This window comes from Diorhabda carinulata, chromosome 5 (assembly GCF_026250575.1).
Source record: "Diorhabda carinulata isolate Delta chromosome 5, icDioCari1.1, whole genome shotgun sequence".
In the NCBI taxonomy this organism is placed as follows: domain Eukaryota; kingdom Metazoa; phylum Arthropoda; class Insecta; order Coleoptera; family Chrysomelidae; genus Diorhabda; species Diorhabda carinulata.
Window position 1 is genome coordinate 10,715,612 of NC_079464.1, and position 17,234 is coordinate 10,732,845.

Genomic DNA, 17,234 nt, shown 5'->3' on the forward strand with positions numbered 1-17,234 from the left:
ATGCAGTTCTATTTTTTTTATCGTATTGATGACATCTTAGTCTATTTTCTATACTGAGATGTTAGCCCTATGTAGACAGCATCACTATTAGCACTTATATATAATATTACTTCTTTTTGTTTTTTGATATTTTAGATTCTAATTTAGTGAAATAGTTGGATAATGTATAATGTCCTTTATGACTTATACTAAGTCCTTGTACATATGATAAGGAAAAATGTTTTATGTTTAGTTTCTGTTTTGTTTTCAAATTGATTGTAGTATCTGTTTATCCTTTTCTTGAATGTGTTATTTATCATTTTTTCCGAATTATTTTCTTTCAATGAAGTTTTTGCTTTTTGAATAGCTAAGCATCTAAATTCAGGATCTGATAGTTGGATAGATCTATTATCCAAACTTATTATTACTGATCTTTTTTGTGAGATACGAATTAAACTTCAATACGAATTGAAGTTTAAGTATATTGAGGACCAAGTTGATTTCGTATACCATTCTATTCTGATTTTATTGTTAATTTCATATAATGTGACATTAAGAAAATTTATTCTATTATATTGCTCAACCTCGATTGTGAATTGAAGTTTTTTATGATAAGAATTTTTTATTTGTTTTCAATTTGATTCTATAGTACAGCAATCATCTACATAACGGAAAAAGAATGGAATATTTATATCAAGTTTGCTTAGGACAGTTTCCTCAAGATCTTCCATTACCAATGGTGCTATAACACTAGAAATGGAAGCCCCCATAGCACAACCATCAATTTGTTTGTATATTTCATTTTCATTTTTGAAATATATTGCTGTAAGTATGAGTTCTATAGCTTTTTAGTTTTTTAAACTATATTAATTTTTAAATAAGTAAAATTTTATTAGCTATTGAGAATATATATTATTTATTTTCAAGTTCCATATGTAATTAGTAGTTCAGGTTCACACCCCCCTATCGAAGTCAATTTGGTTATAGCAAATAACATTGGCGCAATCCGTCTAAACTTAGGTGATCTGTGGCTCCCCCCACTCTAAACTTCGACATCATGGCAAACAAATCAGAATAGAGCAGAAATATATAGAGAGGGATAAACTGATGTTCTTTCTCTATATCAACAGTTCGAGCTCACTTGAGCAAATTCCCATACTTTAATTTCTGTATCGTTGAAATTAATTCTATGATCTGCGGCGATAGATGAAACACTTGGTTCATTTTTCGTCAAAATAAGAACCTGCCATAATGTAATAAAAATATTTCACAGCTTTCAGTTCGATATGATGAACGATTCACAATTCAATTTTATAATTACTGCAAGAAACTTGATAAGTGACAAAAAATATTTACGCCGTATCAGGGAACATCGTTCTTCAAACAGAAAAAATGTTGTATTTGTGGATAAAGGCCACTTGACATAGAGCAAGATAACGTTAAATCAAAATATTGAATATAAGAAATTAACAATATTTTTATTTTTTTAATTCAAATCTATTATATTTCTTTCTATTCAGATACATAAAAAGTATACGAAATTGGAATTTCTATAACCGTTGGTGATATACTGACATACTGTTTACAATACCACCACACCAATACTCATAATTACACTGTCTGACGCTCGTTTCGATAATCAAGTTATCGTCTTCAAAGACTGAAGGTAGAACAGTTTTAAATACTTACTTCTATGAAAGTTTTTAATACAAATTACTTCAATTTTGCGACAGTGCCATTTCAATTATAAAAGAGTTTCAGGTTTTTCCCATAATTATAGTTACACTTGGTTACGGGTACATTTTTGTTGAGCAATTTTGTGTATTATCGACAGTAGATAGAAAATTATTTTGTTACACTACTGCAAAAGTTGAATAATATGTATTACTGGAGCCACCAGAAATTGTTTCATGCATTTAGCACTTAAGATTACATCAGATATTTCAGATTTCAATGAAACACATTTATCATTACTTCATCTTATATTAGGGTGGCCTCAACCATATAAAAGTTTCAGTAACAAATGTTTTAATATCTGTAAAAATGATACACCTAAAAATTGTTTACAAAATTATGATCTAAAATGGTCTAACCTATAACTTCATAATCAAATTTTGAGTTGTGTTATTATTGCAGGAATCAAAGACATAATACTGAAACTAATTAAAATATTCAATAACTTTTTCAAATATTAAAAAAAATCAATTTATCCATCTGGCAGAATATATGCGATTTGTTTTTGTTTATTTATAATTATTCCAGTGTTTAGTTTTTGCTCAGCTTAATCTTCAAGTTTTCAGCTAATTTGTTAAGAAATTCGAAAGTTTCCATATAATCAGCTCTTGTAACTTTATTCATGCCCTTTATGTTAATAGCCAAATCTTTAGTCATGAAACCAGATTCAATAGTTTCAACGCAAACATCTTCCAAAGCATTTGCAAATTTAGCCAATTCTTGATTATTGTCTAACTTGGCTCTGGAACAAGAAACAACAATGGATATTAAGTATCAGAAAAGATAAGAATAAGAAAAAATGATTGAAAATTTAGTCTATTTCAGCATATTTGACATAGAAGAAGCTACATATGTCAACTCAAGTTACTTCTTTTCAAATGAATTTTAAAAAGTAAAATACACTGCTGACCATAAATTTATGTGTTCTTGGATTTTTTTCGGTTGTAACATAGTTTACGGACTGTTTAAAAAAATGTTTCTGTTGTTGAAAGTTTAATGAAAGTAATGAGAATGAATAATTTTAATTTATGCTAAGTAATGAGAATGAATAATTTTGATTGATCAGATTATGCGGAACACTGTCCGATTCCTGCACCAGTATGTCGCGAAGCTCTCTAGAATTCCTGGGTGCCGGCACAAGTCCCATAAACATCTCTCTTTCTCATCCAAAATGTGTTTTGACTGAGAGCAGACCAAACAAATTGTGTGATTTGATCTGGTCAAGATACTCGGTAACTATTCGAGCAGTGTGGGGCAGTGCATTATCATTGATAAACGTTGCATCGTCTCTTAAGAATGATCATGAAGAATACAGCTTTTAGAACCTCCATCAGGTATCTGCCCATAGTCAACTTCCCATTCTCGATAAAGACTAAGTTCGTGCGAACCTCAAAAAATATACCTCCCTATACCATAACTGATCATCCACCAAATTAAATTGCAGGGAAAATCGAGGAATAAGATGGCGGGAATTGAAAAGAAAATCAGAGGATAGAAAATAATGAAAACTGCTGTGGAAAAGGAAGCCCACATGACTCGATTTCAGCATGCCTTGCACATGAAAAGGTAGAAAGGCTTTAGGATTAAGTTGGGAAGTATTTTTGGAACTCACTCCCAACTGGTTTTTTTCTTTTGCCCGTGCCCATACTTCTGCAGCCAGTTTTAGCACTTGGCATGATCTCTCTCTCTTCTTTGTGTAAAACTTAAATACAGATTTATAACCACCAATCAACACATAAATTGACGCCATCTATATGGAAATTCTTTAAATGCTCTGTGAAAAGAAATTTACAAATCCGATCAATGCTCATTCTTCATTAAATTTACCTGTGGAGGAGTCCTCTAGTCCAAGCAAAAATTGAAGCTATGGGATTGGTGGAGGTTTCTTTACCTTGTTGATACATACGATAATGTCTGGTTACTGTACCGTGAGCCGCTTCAGCTTCAACAGTTTGACCATCAGGACTGATCAAAACTGATGTCATTAGACCCAAAGATCCGTATCCCTGAAATTATAAAACAAATATTTTATGAAGCACAATACACATCCTAATATTGTTTCAACACAAAGGATACTTTAATAACCCTTTCGCCACAGGCATTTTTTAACCTTGAGAGGTTTTCAGTTCACTGGCATTCGTGTGTTTCGCGTTTTTAGTATTCCCAAATATTTCCTTTTCCCTTTATGAAGGTTAGGTGTTCATTACAAAAACTCATTCAATATACAAAATGTGGATTATAAATATGTGAGTTTTGTTTTTACTTCGGCTAACAGAAGAATGATCATGAAATAATCTATTTAATAAAATATAGTTTTAATCTACTTTTAAAAATATAATAGAACCAACTAACATTATAAAGTGAGTGTATTTAAACAGGGTGGATTTAATTCCAAAAAAGGACAATGAAATAATATTGATATGAACCTTTCTGTTGTTGTAGAAGAAGGCGAACCCTGAATCTACTAATTGCAGTGTTAGTGGTTCGTGCAGTAAATAATTTTTGATAGGAAAGAAAATGAGAATGTGTGACCTAAGTTTTTCTTCTATTGTACAGAAAGAGATAAGAATTAGACTAAGCGTTCAGAAGAATTAAAGAACGCCTAGTAAATATGCAGCAAGAAATAATGACAACCCAGATGAAATAGTTAATTGAAAAAACGAGGAAATGATGGATGAATTAAGAAAATTGAGAATCAAGAAAATATCTAAGAATCTGCCGAGCATGAAACAGAGCAGTTATCTGCATGATACAAGAAAAAATTGACAAAACTATATGAGAATTACAGAGGCATCTCACTATTATGGCCAAATAATATCAAGAACAATTTAAAAATTTGGATTCGCACATTATTAGGGGTATCAAGCGGGATACGTGCAATGCAAAGGGTGCCACGAAACAAAAGTATAAAAATAATAATGACTTAACACCCCTAATGGGATTGCGCTACAAGCATGCTCTCTAGATCCTCTTGTTGGGGTGGATCCTGGGTCATTCTCCTCCGTCCTCTTTTGTGCTTTGTTCAGTCAGCAAGTTCTTTCAGTAATCTACCCAAATTTGTTTATATTGGTAGTCTTCTTTTGTCGGCCTACCTTCTTTATCCTTTATTCCTTTGACATTACCTTTATATGTTTTATTAGATTCGTTAATTTTTTGTAGAAACTCTTTGTATTAATATTTCAACTTTCCTTTTCTATTTCTCTAACAATTTTATCCATCCACTCACGTTTACTTTTCCTTATCAGCTAATTTCTCTCCTTTATCATCATGTCATATTGTTTTCACTGAATCATTCCTTTTTCTTGCAACCGAATGTATTTTATACACTTTCTCATTATTCGGTGGTGATATTCACATCTTGTTTATTAGGAATTTTCAAGCTTGCAGTGAAATGCATTCATCAGTTTTTGTATATTGATCATAAGAATTAATGATATGATTACAACCAACTATTATAACATGCAGAATTCTCAGGATTACTCTGTTACCGTTAAAGTGAAGACTTTTTAAATTAATTTAAGCGTTACATTCCTGTCTTCCCTTTTGCACATAGAAAAAATTATCACTAACTTTTGTACTAAAAACAAACGGAAAATTCAATAAACAATCTAAACGTGATCGATTGTCAAGGTTAAGTTTAGAAAAAAATGTGATCAAAGTTCAAGTAAGTTGATATAATTGTTAGAATCGCACTTGGTTTAAACAACAAATAATACGTTTGAGTACTATTAGGAAAATATTTATGGCAATTAACAGGCGTTTAAATGTTAATAATAAATTTCAAAGCTCTAGAGAAAGAGAAATAAGCTGGAAGTAAATTCACAGAATTTTGATTTTCAAGAGAAAGAAAATATAAATATGCATTTTATGGATATAGCTATAGAAATACCTATTAGTATATTAGTTTTCAATACTTATTCTATAACCTTTATTTGGTACCAGTTACATATTAAAAATTTGACATTTTCATAGAAGTAGCTCATGATCGAGTTAATTGAACAATTATCATCTGTTGTGATTTAACTCTGTTATATTGTACAAAACTAAAGAGAAAACGTAAAGATATGACTTCCAAACTATAATTTTAGTTGTTATTTATAATGTAACTAAGTACGTTATTATAATTGTTAAATTAAGTTACTCTAACATGTTATTCAAAATCTATGTCTCTATACTGTAAAACTGAAAAGTGGTGAACATTATATTAAAAACTAAAATAGTAATTTCAAAACTCTGAGAAATGTTTTGATTTATTGTGGATTGCATCATTGAGAATGTAGTAAAATACATGAAGTAGTCAGTAATCTAAAAAAAATTGGGGAATACAAAAGAGAAATTACCATATAAAACAGTAATCAATCCAATTTGCACAAATGGCATACAAATTTTGAGCAAATCCGGTGTAGCTCTATATCATAATGAAAGCTATTTAAGATTCTTCATACGATGAATCAAAGTGATGAAGCTAAATGTTATAATGACACTCTAACCATGACTATCAATAAGGGAACGGAAATAACGGAACACATAAATGCTTGTGTTTAAGGCACAATTTTGAAGCTCATGGAGCCCAACATTTATCTGGTGTTTGAGGAGCAAGGGGAAAACGAAACTCCTTTCGAGATGCACAGATATTAAAAAACGACAATTTGAAACGTGAGTTTGAAGCATTGCGCACCTATGCACACATCGATTTTACCAGTATAATATCTTTGTTGGTATATCCTTATGAACGTTATTTTTCAGAACTTATGGTCTTTTATTTTTCTCATTATTGTTAAACTTGTAACCTCCTCTAAGCAAAATTTTCTTCTTGGGTACTTAGTCTAATGTTTTTTATTGAAATTATGTCACTTTTGCACAATTGAACTAGTTTCCTCACGTTTATAGAGTGGTTTTGGGTTCACTTCTTTTTTCTATCTTTCCATCATTCACATAAATTGAACTTTTTTATTGAATCTGTGAATTTTCAACAACAGCGCAAATTACAAATTTCTTTAATTTCTTAGACCTTTTGATATGTTTATGTTTCTAAATCTTCTTGATTTTAGGTCTCTTCTGTTGCAAAATTTAATAATTTTTGAAACGTCAATTTTACCTATTTTTCAAAAATTATTAAAAAACCTAATTTTGAAACAGAAGAGACCTAAAGTTTTGGAGCACATACGAAATTGTGCACACTTTTGTATATTTAGGTGATGAATTCGAAACTGAGCATTGTGCTTCGATATTTTTTTTGCCCAAAGCGGGAATTTTCTCGTTAATTGGCAAATAAAACTGAATTGTATCCAAAATGGCAGAATTATTTCATATTTTTGCTCACCATTCGAAAGCTTATAAAATCTACTAATTTTTCTGTCCTATACAAAATTTTAGCTCGATCCACAGTTCTCAAAATATATTTTTATCAGAAATATTTGGCGTTTAGATAACTGAATTCACTTTTTTTGTTATAACTATAAAAGAGATATAGAAAGACAAAAAATACCCTGTTCAAGAGGACGTATTTTAGCATCGATTGTTAAACTTGCAAAACATATTGAAATATTTTAAATATTTTTTCGCTCTTGCAGAATTTTAATCATAAAAAAATTAAAATCGGCCACAGTGAGAAAAATTTTCAAGTTTCATCTTTTCACAAAACGTTAACTTTTGACATGTTATTTACCATTTCTCCAATTATAACCTTTCAACATACACAAGGAAATTTTTTTCGTGATGGAAATTCCCATTTTGCCATCGCCAAATTTTTAGCTCTCTAAGTGAAATTTCAAACCACTCTCAGAACACTAAATCAGTATGTTTCATTAAGAAAAATATTTGTAGAACGTATACAAATTGCGAAAAATTTGAAAATAATCTTTCCAACCTTTTCTTTGGCAATTGGAAATATTAACATACAAAAGAAAACGTTTTTCAAGAAAAATTACCACTTTTCCCTAATTTAGGCACTTTATTGAAAAGTTTACTCTATGATTTTTATTCCATTCGTAATAGCACCTCAAAATACATAGCAAAACATGGTCTTGATTAACGCTCGGAATAATGAGATTTCATTGAAAAATCACATAAATTAACTGGACTATACAAAAAAGATGAAGTTCAAAAATAGAAATTTTATAAACCCTTCAATTATGTGATAAAAGTGATTCCCACTGGTTTTTTACTGAGAAAAATGTACTGCGTATTTGGCAGTTTGTTTTGATTATCATTAGTAAATAAAATCCTGATCTATAATAAAGTAATTTGAACATATTGAATAGAATTCTGGTGGTTGTAACATCGTCATATTAGAATCTTTTCAATAATTACTACTAGAGTTGCAAACAAGATTAGTTGTGACAAACAAATGCAAACAATATTTAGAATATGCAAAACAATCTTGCAAGATTAACTATCTGCTGACCCCGATCTGTTAGATAATAATTTTTGTATTTAACAACCCTAAGAAAGATTTCTATTATTCAAAATATAATCCGATAACATCCCGAAAAAGTTCGACTTACATTTCAGTTCACCATTTAATATGCTACTCTTAACATTGTCTTAGAAGACTGATTGTTATTTATTGGGAGTTGTTAAAAGTGAAAAAGAACAGAATATGTTCTTTCCAAAATTCATACATGTATTGACGTAAAAAAAATCGATTTACCTGAGCCACCGAATCGGATTGTACATCCCCATCGTAATTCTTACAAGCCCAAACGAATCCTCCTTCTGACTTCATACAATAAGCAACCATATCGTCTATTAATCTGTGTTCGTACCAGATTTTCTTTGCTTCGTAACTGGATTTGTATTCGCGATCGTAAATATCTTGGAAAATATCCTTGAATCTTCCATCGTACCGTTTTAAAATAGTGTTTTTGGTACTGAGATAAAGAGGATATCCTCTTTCGAGAGAATATTTGAAACATGAATGGGCGAAAGCTATGATTGAATCGTCGGTATTAAACATACCTGTAATGTAAAAATAAAATAATAACAAATAATAGGCAGGAAATAATTATTGCTAAACACGAGAATAAAATTTGAACAAATTGAGGTAAACTGATTAATATTTGTTTGGCAGGAAGTTTCTTAATATTTTACGAAATGTACCAGTGAAACTTTGCTTTAAAAGACTAATATTTTATGATTCAAATTGATTGATCCAAAACAAAACGAAAATGATAAGTGAGAAGCCAGAATAAGCTCACATATGCACAAGTCAGAGACGGCTAAAATTAAGTCAAAACGCATTTTGCTAAAGGTGCATAACAACTCAGTGGAACAAAGACATGTATTGCAGAGGAAACATAAATGAAAATTTTATCCAAATATTTCAAATCTTCCTATTTACAGAAGTATAAAGATGTAGATCAATATAGCAGACTGAACCAAGAAACCAAACATGAATATAGAAGCGATTTAAATAACACCTGAACGATAGATGTGCCCAAGTTTACTCAATGACAAATCAAAAGAGCATAACCCAACACCAGAGTAGAAAAATAATTAACTATTTCCTTAAGGAGTGAACAAAATGGTCAGAGGGAAATGCATACTCAGTTAAATACTTTTTAACATCTATGAAGAATGGATCTTGAGAAGGATGCGATTGACAATAGGTAGTAACTATCAATAAAATCAAAATTTCTAAGCAAAGGTACCCTCACAGTACGACTATAATTACAGCGTAGTAGAATTCGTCCACCTACTGATACAAAGAGTCTAAGTAGTAGTAAAATAATAATAGATCTAGCATTAATATTAATACACAAATAAGGGCGTTAAGCATGGAGACCCAATGTCACAAACGCTATTGGATAAAAAAGGGCTATCAAGTCTATGGAAGAAACAAAAAAACCTACTAAAAAAACAAAAACATAACTAAACAAAACAAAATAAAGATGTACCAAACCTTAATTAGACCAGTCATCACATATGCAAAGGAAACAACAGTAATAAACAAAAGAAGAAGAAGACCTTAAAAGAACCGAAAGAAAGATAATGAGAACTATAACAGGTCCAAACATAACACAGGAAGGAGAAAGAAGAGCAAAGAAAAACGAAGAAACTGAGAGAAAACTGGGGAAGGATTATATAGTGAGACACATAAAAGCACAAAGGCTCAACTGGGCCGGGCACATAATGAGAAGAAAACCAATTGAAATGATCAAAAGAATAACGCAATGGATCCCATTGTGGCCAAGAAAAACTTGGAGAAACGAAATAGAGGACATAAAAGTACTCAATATAAAAAACTGGAGAGCAAAATGCCGGAACCGAAAAGAATGGAGAATAATAACAAAAACAGCCAAAACAAAAGACAAGAGGAGTAATCCACCTCAAAAAAAAGGATTTAAAGCGCCAAAAGCGAATACATTGATATACATTTGGGTACCGAAATAATTCCTAAGCAAACTGAAGAACCGAAAGTACACGAAGTATACTTCTACACCAAAATAAGATTGGTGTCTGAAGTGTAGTGTTTTAGGTCTTTCTGTATGGTTGGAAATGCTGCACTTAAAAAAATTGAAATAAATGCATTCGAAGAAAAAATTTATTCAATCTAGACAAACCAGAATAAGGAAAACACTGAGTATTTGGTTATGTAATTAGAGAAACAGTCTTGAAAGAGTTATTTTGGAAGGAACTGTCTCTAGAAAAATATGTTGCCCCCAGGATAAACGACTCTAACAACAAACTTAACAGGCGAGAGCATCAGCCACCGACCTAACAAAGAAACAAGACATTTTTTTTCATAATCATTTTCATTTTTCAACATGGTCTCTTTTCACTACACTTTATGTCTTCGTATTCGATAACCTCGTCTGATGAAAAACTCTTTTTTTAAGTGAGAATTCCCATCCGATATAAACCATCTTAGCTTTTATCGGAGAGGTTTACACTTTCCAATTCACTGTATGTTTTTTCGTTTCAGGAGTGAAGTAGTGTGTCCAGGTTCATATACAGTTAAGAATCGACGCAAAAATCTGACTCACTTTAGTTAAACTGCAACAATAAGAACTTGGAAATGTTCATTCGACTGTGTTTTTGGGCCAAAGTTTGTAAACGTGGCACCCAACGCGCGGATAGCTTACGCATGCATAATTCTTCAGAGCCTTTTCTATTAATCCGGTAGTCCAGTATCATTTGGTTAACAGTTTCGTTGATATTGCTGGTTGTCACCGTTTTTGGCCGTCCCAAATACTCGTCGTTAGTCAAGATGGTACGACCACGTTTGAATGCAACTACTCAAAATTTTACGTTCTTATATGATGCTGCAGAGTCTGCGTACATAGTGTCTAGCTCTTCTTTCATTTGCTTTCAAAAACAAATATGCAATGACAGCTCACAACGACCGTTTATGCGATTGTCTTACTGGCTGAAATTTTACTGAGAATCTCTCAACACATGCGCAAATATATTTCCAAACTGTTGTGACATCTGCAGGTTGAGATCGGAGTAGACTTACTTATATACAGAGATAATTTGGAAATCTAAACCTAAATAAGTTGGCACTAAAATCATAAGGTGGACTAGAATATTTGGCAGATGGTGCTACCGTGAATAATCATTTTCCAATTTTCCCTTCGTCGAAAAAAATAAAATTTATGGAAAGAAAACTCATTGATTTAACACCATTTATTTAACAAATATTCATTTGGCTTATTATTCCCAAAACTCAAATTACCAATTCGACACACCCGATTCCAGTTGATGAAAGACTCAGCTAATTCATATTATTTCAAAAATGAGCCCACATTGAATAATTAATCACTAATAGAGATTTTGTGTTATATTTACTGACTACTGATAAGTTTATCATTTAAGTAGTAATAAGCTTAAACTCAATTTCATTTTTCATAAAAATTTTAATACACATTTTTTGATCTTTTTTGGATATAAAGAAATCGGAAGCACACCAAAAAACTTCTAGCCTTCATACATGCCAACAAAATAACAAAAAATTGGATACGTATAACGGAACGAAAATTTGAAAAGTGTTCTTATTTTTTACGCACCCTGTTTGTTGTTGTAATAGATAATATGATAATATCACATGTATTTTTAACTTGTTTCAAAGAATTTGTAGATGCCGTTGAACCAAGAAAAATAATAAATGTAATTTGGAGAATTTTTGTTTGTTTTTGTCATGTGTAACTATAAGCTTCGGTATCTTAAATTATTCAGTAATATAAATAGGATTAAGTAGGTATAAAGGTTAACATGTTTTGAAATGTGATACTAGTTATCGAGAATGTTTGAGTTGATTATGCACCATTATGTTTTAAATGACGTTCAATTTATTCATGTATTATCTTTAAATTTTAGATTTTATTGTGTATAAAATGAGAGGTGGTAAGGTTAAGTTATGAAACGAAGAATATTCAGTGCAACTAGTGCTTAAATAAAACAAACTTTTTCAAGGAAATTATAGTTGTTTGTATGGCCTAAAAAAGCACAGCTCTCTGTCTTACTTTCGGAACCTTTGGTATCAAATCAATGCCCATCTTTAACAGAATTTACTATAAGTATCGACCTGAAGCCTGAGATGGAAATTAAAAAAATACACATGTAAACAGCCAAATTAAATGAGTAACATAAATTAGTTCACAAACAACGTATAAATTCATTATTAACTAAAGATTGGCTTTTTTTCAACCCGCCATTACGAACTTCGACTGGATTATTACTGATCGAGCATCAGTGGAGTTTGTTTATGATTCTCACTAATATCAATAATTTTGTCCTTAACCGATTAGCAGGTATCGAAAGCTTCTAGTTACATTTAAGCCTTGTTTTATCCAAATTGTCCAAATATTTTCTATTATTTTTGACGCACCATCTTGGGCCACTGTGTTACAGATATAATATAAACAATAAACTATCCCCAGTTACTTCTGTGGTCGATCGAGTGCTAAGAGGAAGTAAATACAGGAGGAGAGATAGATACAGAAGAAAGTGAGTTATCGAGGAGATGAACTGACGAAAGCTACTGATTGAAAAAGTGGAGAAAGTGACTGTAATAGTACCAATCTCTTTATTTAGTAGTCCCCATTCTGCATCGCTTTTTTAATATTGTTAGTCCGTTCCAAAGACATATATAACATAAGTAATATTTTGGCTTGCATGAATACAAAATCCTTTCTAACTTCAGCTAGTATTTGACATACATTTCGTTATAAGTCTTCATTCCAGTTCCACTTACTCCTTACCTAACCCTACCTAACCATACTCAAAGATATTATACCTAAATTAGCATAAACCAAGTTACACAGCTATTTGTCATTTATGGTGTGTATAATGTTCAATTACAGGTTTATACACTTCATAAATATACTTGTATTTATAAAGCGCATTTAAAATATTTTATGGAAGATTAGTCTTGAATTCTTGCTTTTTAACTAGAGCAAAAGTAGACAAGAACGTCAAAGTTAATAGGAAGTGAAAATGAAGTATTATTTGATTATAAGCTGTAGTATACACATAACAAAGTCTAATAAGAATATGATATTTATCCAGCATTAGAAACATAAGAAATGACTTTTAGAAATAAATATACTGCATTAAGTATCATCTCACAAGGTCACCTTAAGAAATTTCTGGTGAGGTATTCAATAAAATTCTTTGGATTTGGCTACTTTTTCTATTAAGAATGACCACTTTGTGATATCCATTGTTGGTTATAGAAAATTTGGAAATAATTCACTGCAATCACGCAAGTCAATGCCCAAAAATGTTTTGATACATGAATTATTCATAAATTATAAATATATTATTTTGGAAAAATCATACTTAGAAGGCAATACAATAAATTTACATTATAATACATATTTCATTGACTGATATTTTGACTTTGACTGATCTTAAATATTCATTATAATGTTCACTTATCAAATTAGTGTCGAATGTGTAAATATAGGAAAAATTATCAGTATTGATTAAACATACAGATATCAGAAATTTAATTACTAGATGTTATCAGAAGTTTCAAGAGATAAGCCATTCTCGTCAATTGGTATAATATAGCATTCACCTCAACATTCATCAACAACTATCATATCTGTTTTTTTTTTAGAAAAATTATAATTCACTTCAGTTCAGAAACAATTATAAATTTCCATAATTATTTAGGTATATAGTGTCGAAAAGTCGAATAGAAGTAATTCATAATAATGGTTACTATACCAGGTGCCTGAGAGACTATTTATCATAGAGCTAAGGAAAACAAATTTGTACCATAAAAAAATGCTGGGAATTATTCTTACATTTTCTACTCTATAGAGAGCATAATTCATGTTAATTACACAAAAACATTTTTCTTTAGTAACATTCTTGGAATAAAAAAATCAGAAAATCGCATCTCAATATACAGGATATTCCGGGACTTGATGCAAAAAATTCTGGAGTGAGTAGATGAAGTGAAAATAGTGCTGAATTTCTGAATTAAAGGCATTTAATGTTGGGAAATCAGAATTTATATTTAAGTATATTTTCTAAATTATACATTATGAATTTTTAATGGGTGATTTCATATAGTCATGTTCACGTGTTTGACAGAATACATAATTCTACATTACTATCTGAATGTCAAGTGTCAAAAGTAGATGTTCAAAATGATGAATAGTAATTTGTTAGCAAAACTATAATTTATTATATTTGAATGTTATATCCTTTCAAATGATATATCACAAGTCCATACTTTCCATTTAAGAGATTGGGGGATTGAAAATCACATTTTCATTTTAAAATGTTGTCGATCAAATCATCCAGCCCAACAAACTACACCCAAATCTGTAGGCAGCAGCAAATTACCACTATCAATACCGATCTTGTAAACATTCTGGAGAGAGGTGGAAGCTATGTAATTGAGTTTAATGCAGCAAAGACCTAGTCTGTTTTTGCAAAGAAGGTTGGTACTGCAGCTCAGGATTAGGAGACTGTCTGTACATAAAATATTACCATCACTGCAAATTTGCTGGCATAGTAATGTGACTGATTTAGCTAAGACAGTTTAACAAAAACTTTCAGCTCTCTTTAAGATCAAAAAGCTATATACTCCACAACAACTTTTAATCCTGTACAAAACTCATATTCATTCATCTTTGGAAAATTGCTCATACAGAAGAGAGCAATACAACTTATAGGAGACCCAGAGTTGAAGAAACTTGGACAGGTTTGAGTATAGAAGAAGGATCGCTCACCTGACTGTTATACGGATAGTACCAAGACAAATGCTCTTCAGAGCCATTTAACATAATCCCTCCTAGACCATTTTTGGCAAGGCCTACTGGACAAACAGACATGACTCATGAACACCTAGTTTGCCTGTAGAATTACTTGAATTTAAAAAGGTTTACCCTTTTGGGCTGGCTTTTTACATAAAAAAAAAACGTTTGGTGTGAAATCAAGTGTTGATAACTCAAAAACTAAAGTGGTATTAAAAATTTTATCATTCCTTTTCATTTTATTTTGGTCTATTCAATTTATCAGATTGCGGCGCCACATAAATCGTACTCTCCCCATAATAATTATAAAAGATGCTAATTAACTCAAGATTGCATCAATATAATTATAAATCTCTTTTATTATTATTTTTTAATATATTCAGACTTACCCATTGCTACACCAGGTCCCTTGTATTCATTAACAATGAATTTTTGTACATCACCTCCTTTGGCAGTATATACCAATTCCAATTTTCCTTCTCCAGGTATAACAATATCTGTAGCTTTATATTGGTCAGCATGAGCATGCCTGGAATTGAGAATAAAACATTTTTAAATATCTATATATAATTCTTCAGAATAAATTTAAATGGTGTAAAGCCTGGATTAAGGAGGAGAGATTCTATTTCAGCCATCAAGCTAAGTCAAACAGATATTAGCTGGCAATATTAAATGGGCTCCAGATATCAGATAAGATTTCCAGAAAAGCCTCAGCAAAAATATGATATGAAAATAATTTGAAATTTTGACATAAGAAACATCATAATATGTTAGTCAATGGAAAAATTTAATTATGCTGTTTAATGTAAAAGTATTGTGTTTCTTTTATGTATAATCACATTTTGTTTATGTGAATATGGAAATAATTTACATACCTTCCAATTATAATTGGTTTCTGCCATCCTGGAACTAACCTAGGAATATTTTTGCAAAGAATGGGTTCCCTAAAGACAGTTCCACCGACAATGTTTCTGATAGTACCATTAGGACTTTTCCACATTTGTTTGAGATTGAATTCTTTAACCCTGTTTTCATCAGGCGTAATTGTTGCACATTTTACACCTACATGGTATTTTTTCATAGCTTCTGCACAATCTACAGTTACCTAGTAAACCAACCATATTCACTTTCACTTGGTTACACGACGTATAAATACAAAAATAGTAAAAAGTAGTTGTTACAAAATATATAAAATAATATTCATACAATGAAATAAAATATTTTCTTTTAATTTCAAGGAGATCAATATTAACATGTAGATAATTTCGAGGTAATTAACTTACCTGATCATTTGTTTTATCACGGTTTTCTATTCCCAAATCATAAACTTTTAAATCAATATCCAAATAGGGCAAAATTAGTTTGTTCTTTATATCATCCCAAATTATTCTCGTCATTTCATCTCCAAGGATATCCACAACTGTACCTGCCTTTATTTTACCCATTTTTACAAAATATATTGAAAATTAATTATTTAGAAGGATAAACAACTAAATTGAAATACCCAGCAGAAAAATGCTGAAACGAATACGAAATACCTACTCGTTAAATATTTATATATACTATGATATTGTGACAGATAACGTATGTATGGTAGGGTGGGATTGTCAAAAATATTTTCAATAGTCGATTTGTATGTGGTTATATGTTGTCCAAACGATTATTCACTTTAAAAGATGAATATTTCTGTAACTACTTACGAGTATATAATCTTTGACTACTTAAGCGGTCGGCTTTTTGTTCAGAATAAGTATAATTCGTTTTCTAATGGAAGTGACTACTGGTACATTAGAAGGATTGAGGCATACAAATTTTTATTTGATGTATAAGTGAATTTTGATAATTTATTACTTGCCAACAATAGTTTTTTGGCGCATAAAAATCATTCTACTATTAATACATAAATTATTTGTTGTATTTTCTTTACTTCAATGTAAATCAATTATATAAAAAAGCTAGTATATTGGAATCTTGTGGGAAATGGCAGGATTCTGACACAAGCTCTTTTCATATAATGTATAATGAAAAGGAGTAAACTCCGTCTAAAACTTAAATTTTGTCATTGTACCTTTCAGCTTTCACATTCAAAAAAGTACCTACTCCCTCATTTGATAAGCTTGAACGCAACAGTGAAAAGCAGACTGACTAAAAAAGCTGAAAAATACTCAGTTTCAGCCGTATTAGTTTCACTGCAACAGATCTAAAAAGTATAAAACAAAAATAACTCTCACCACCGGAACACTCAAGAAAACTAGCAGGGACACATACAAAATCGATTGCTTACCCCACCGCCGCCATTTTGAC

General features: G+C 30.9%; 1 protein-coding gene across 1 annotated transcript; it reads right to left on the reverse strand.

Moving 5' to 3' along the window:
- Positions 1-1,942: 1,942 nt before the first annotated feature.
- Positions 1,943-17,234, reverse strand: LOC130894003 (isocitrate dehydrogenase [NADP] cytoplasmic). Its single transcript, XM_057800483.1, has 6 exons — positions 16,214-17,234; positions 15,806-16,035; positions 15,320-15,459; positions 8,366-8,673; positions 3,541-3,719; positions 1,943-2,455 (listed from the first exon to the last, which is right to left on the reverse strand). The coding sequence occupies exons 1-6, from the start codon at positions 16,373-16,375 to the stop codon at positions 2,245-2,247; spliced, it is 1,230 nt and encodes a 409-aa protein (XP_057656466.1). The 5' UTR covers positions 16,376-17,234; the 3' UTR covers positions 1,943-2,244.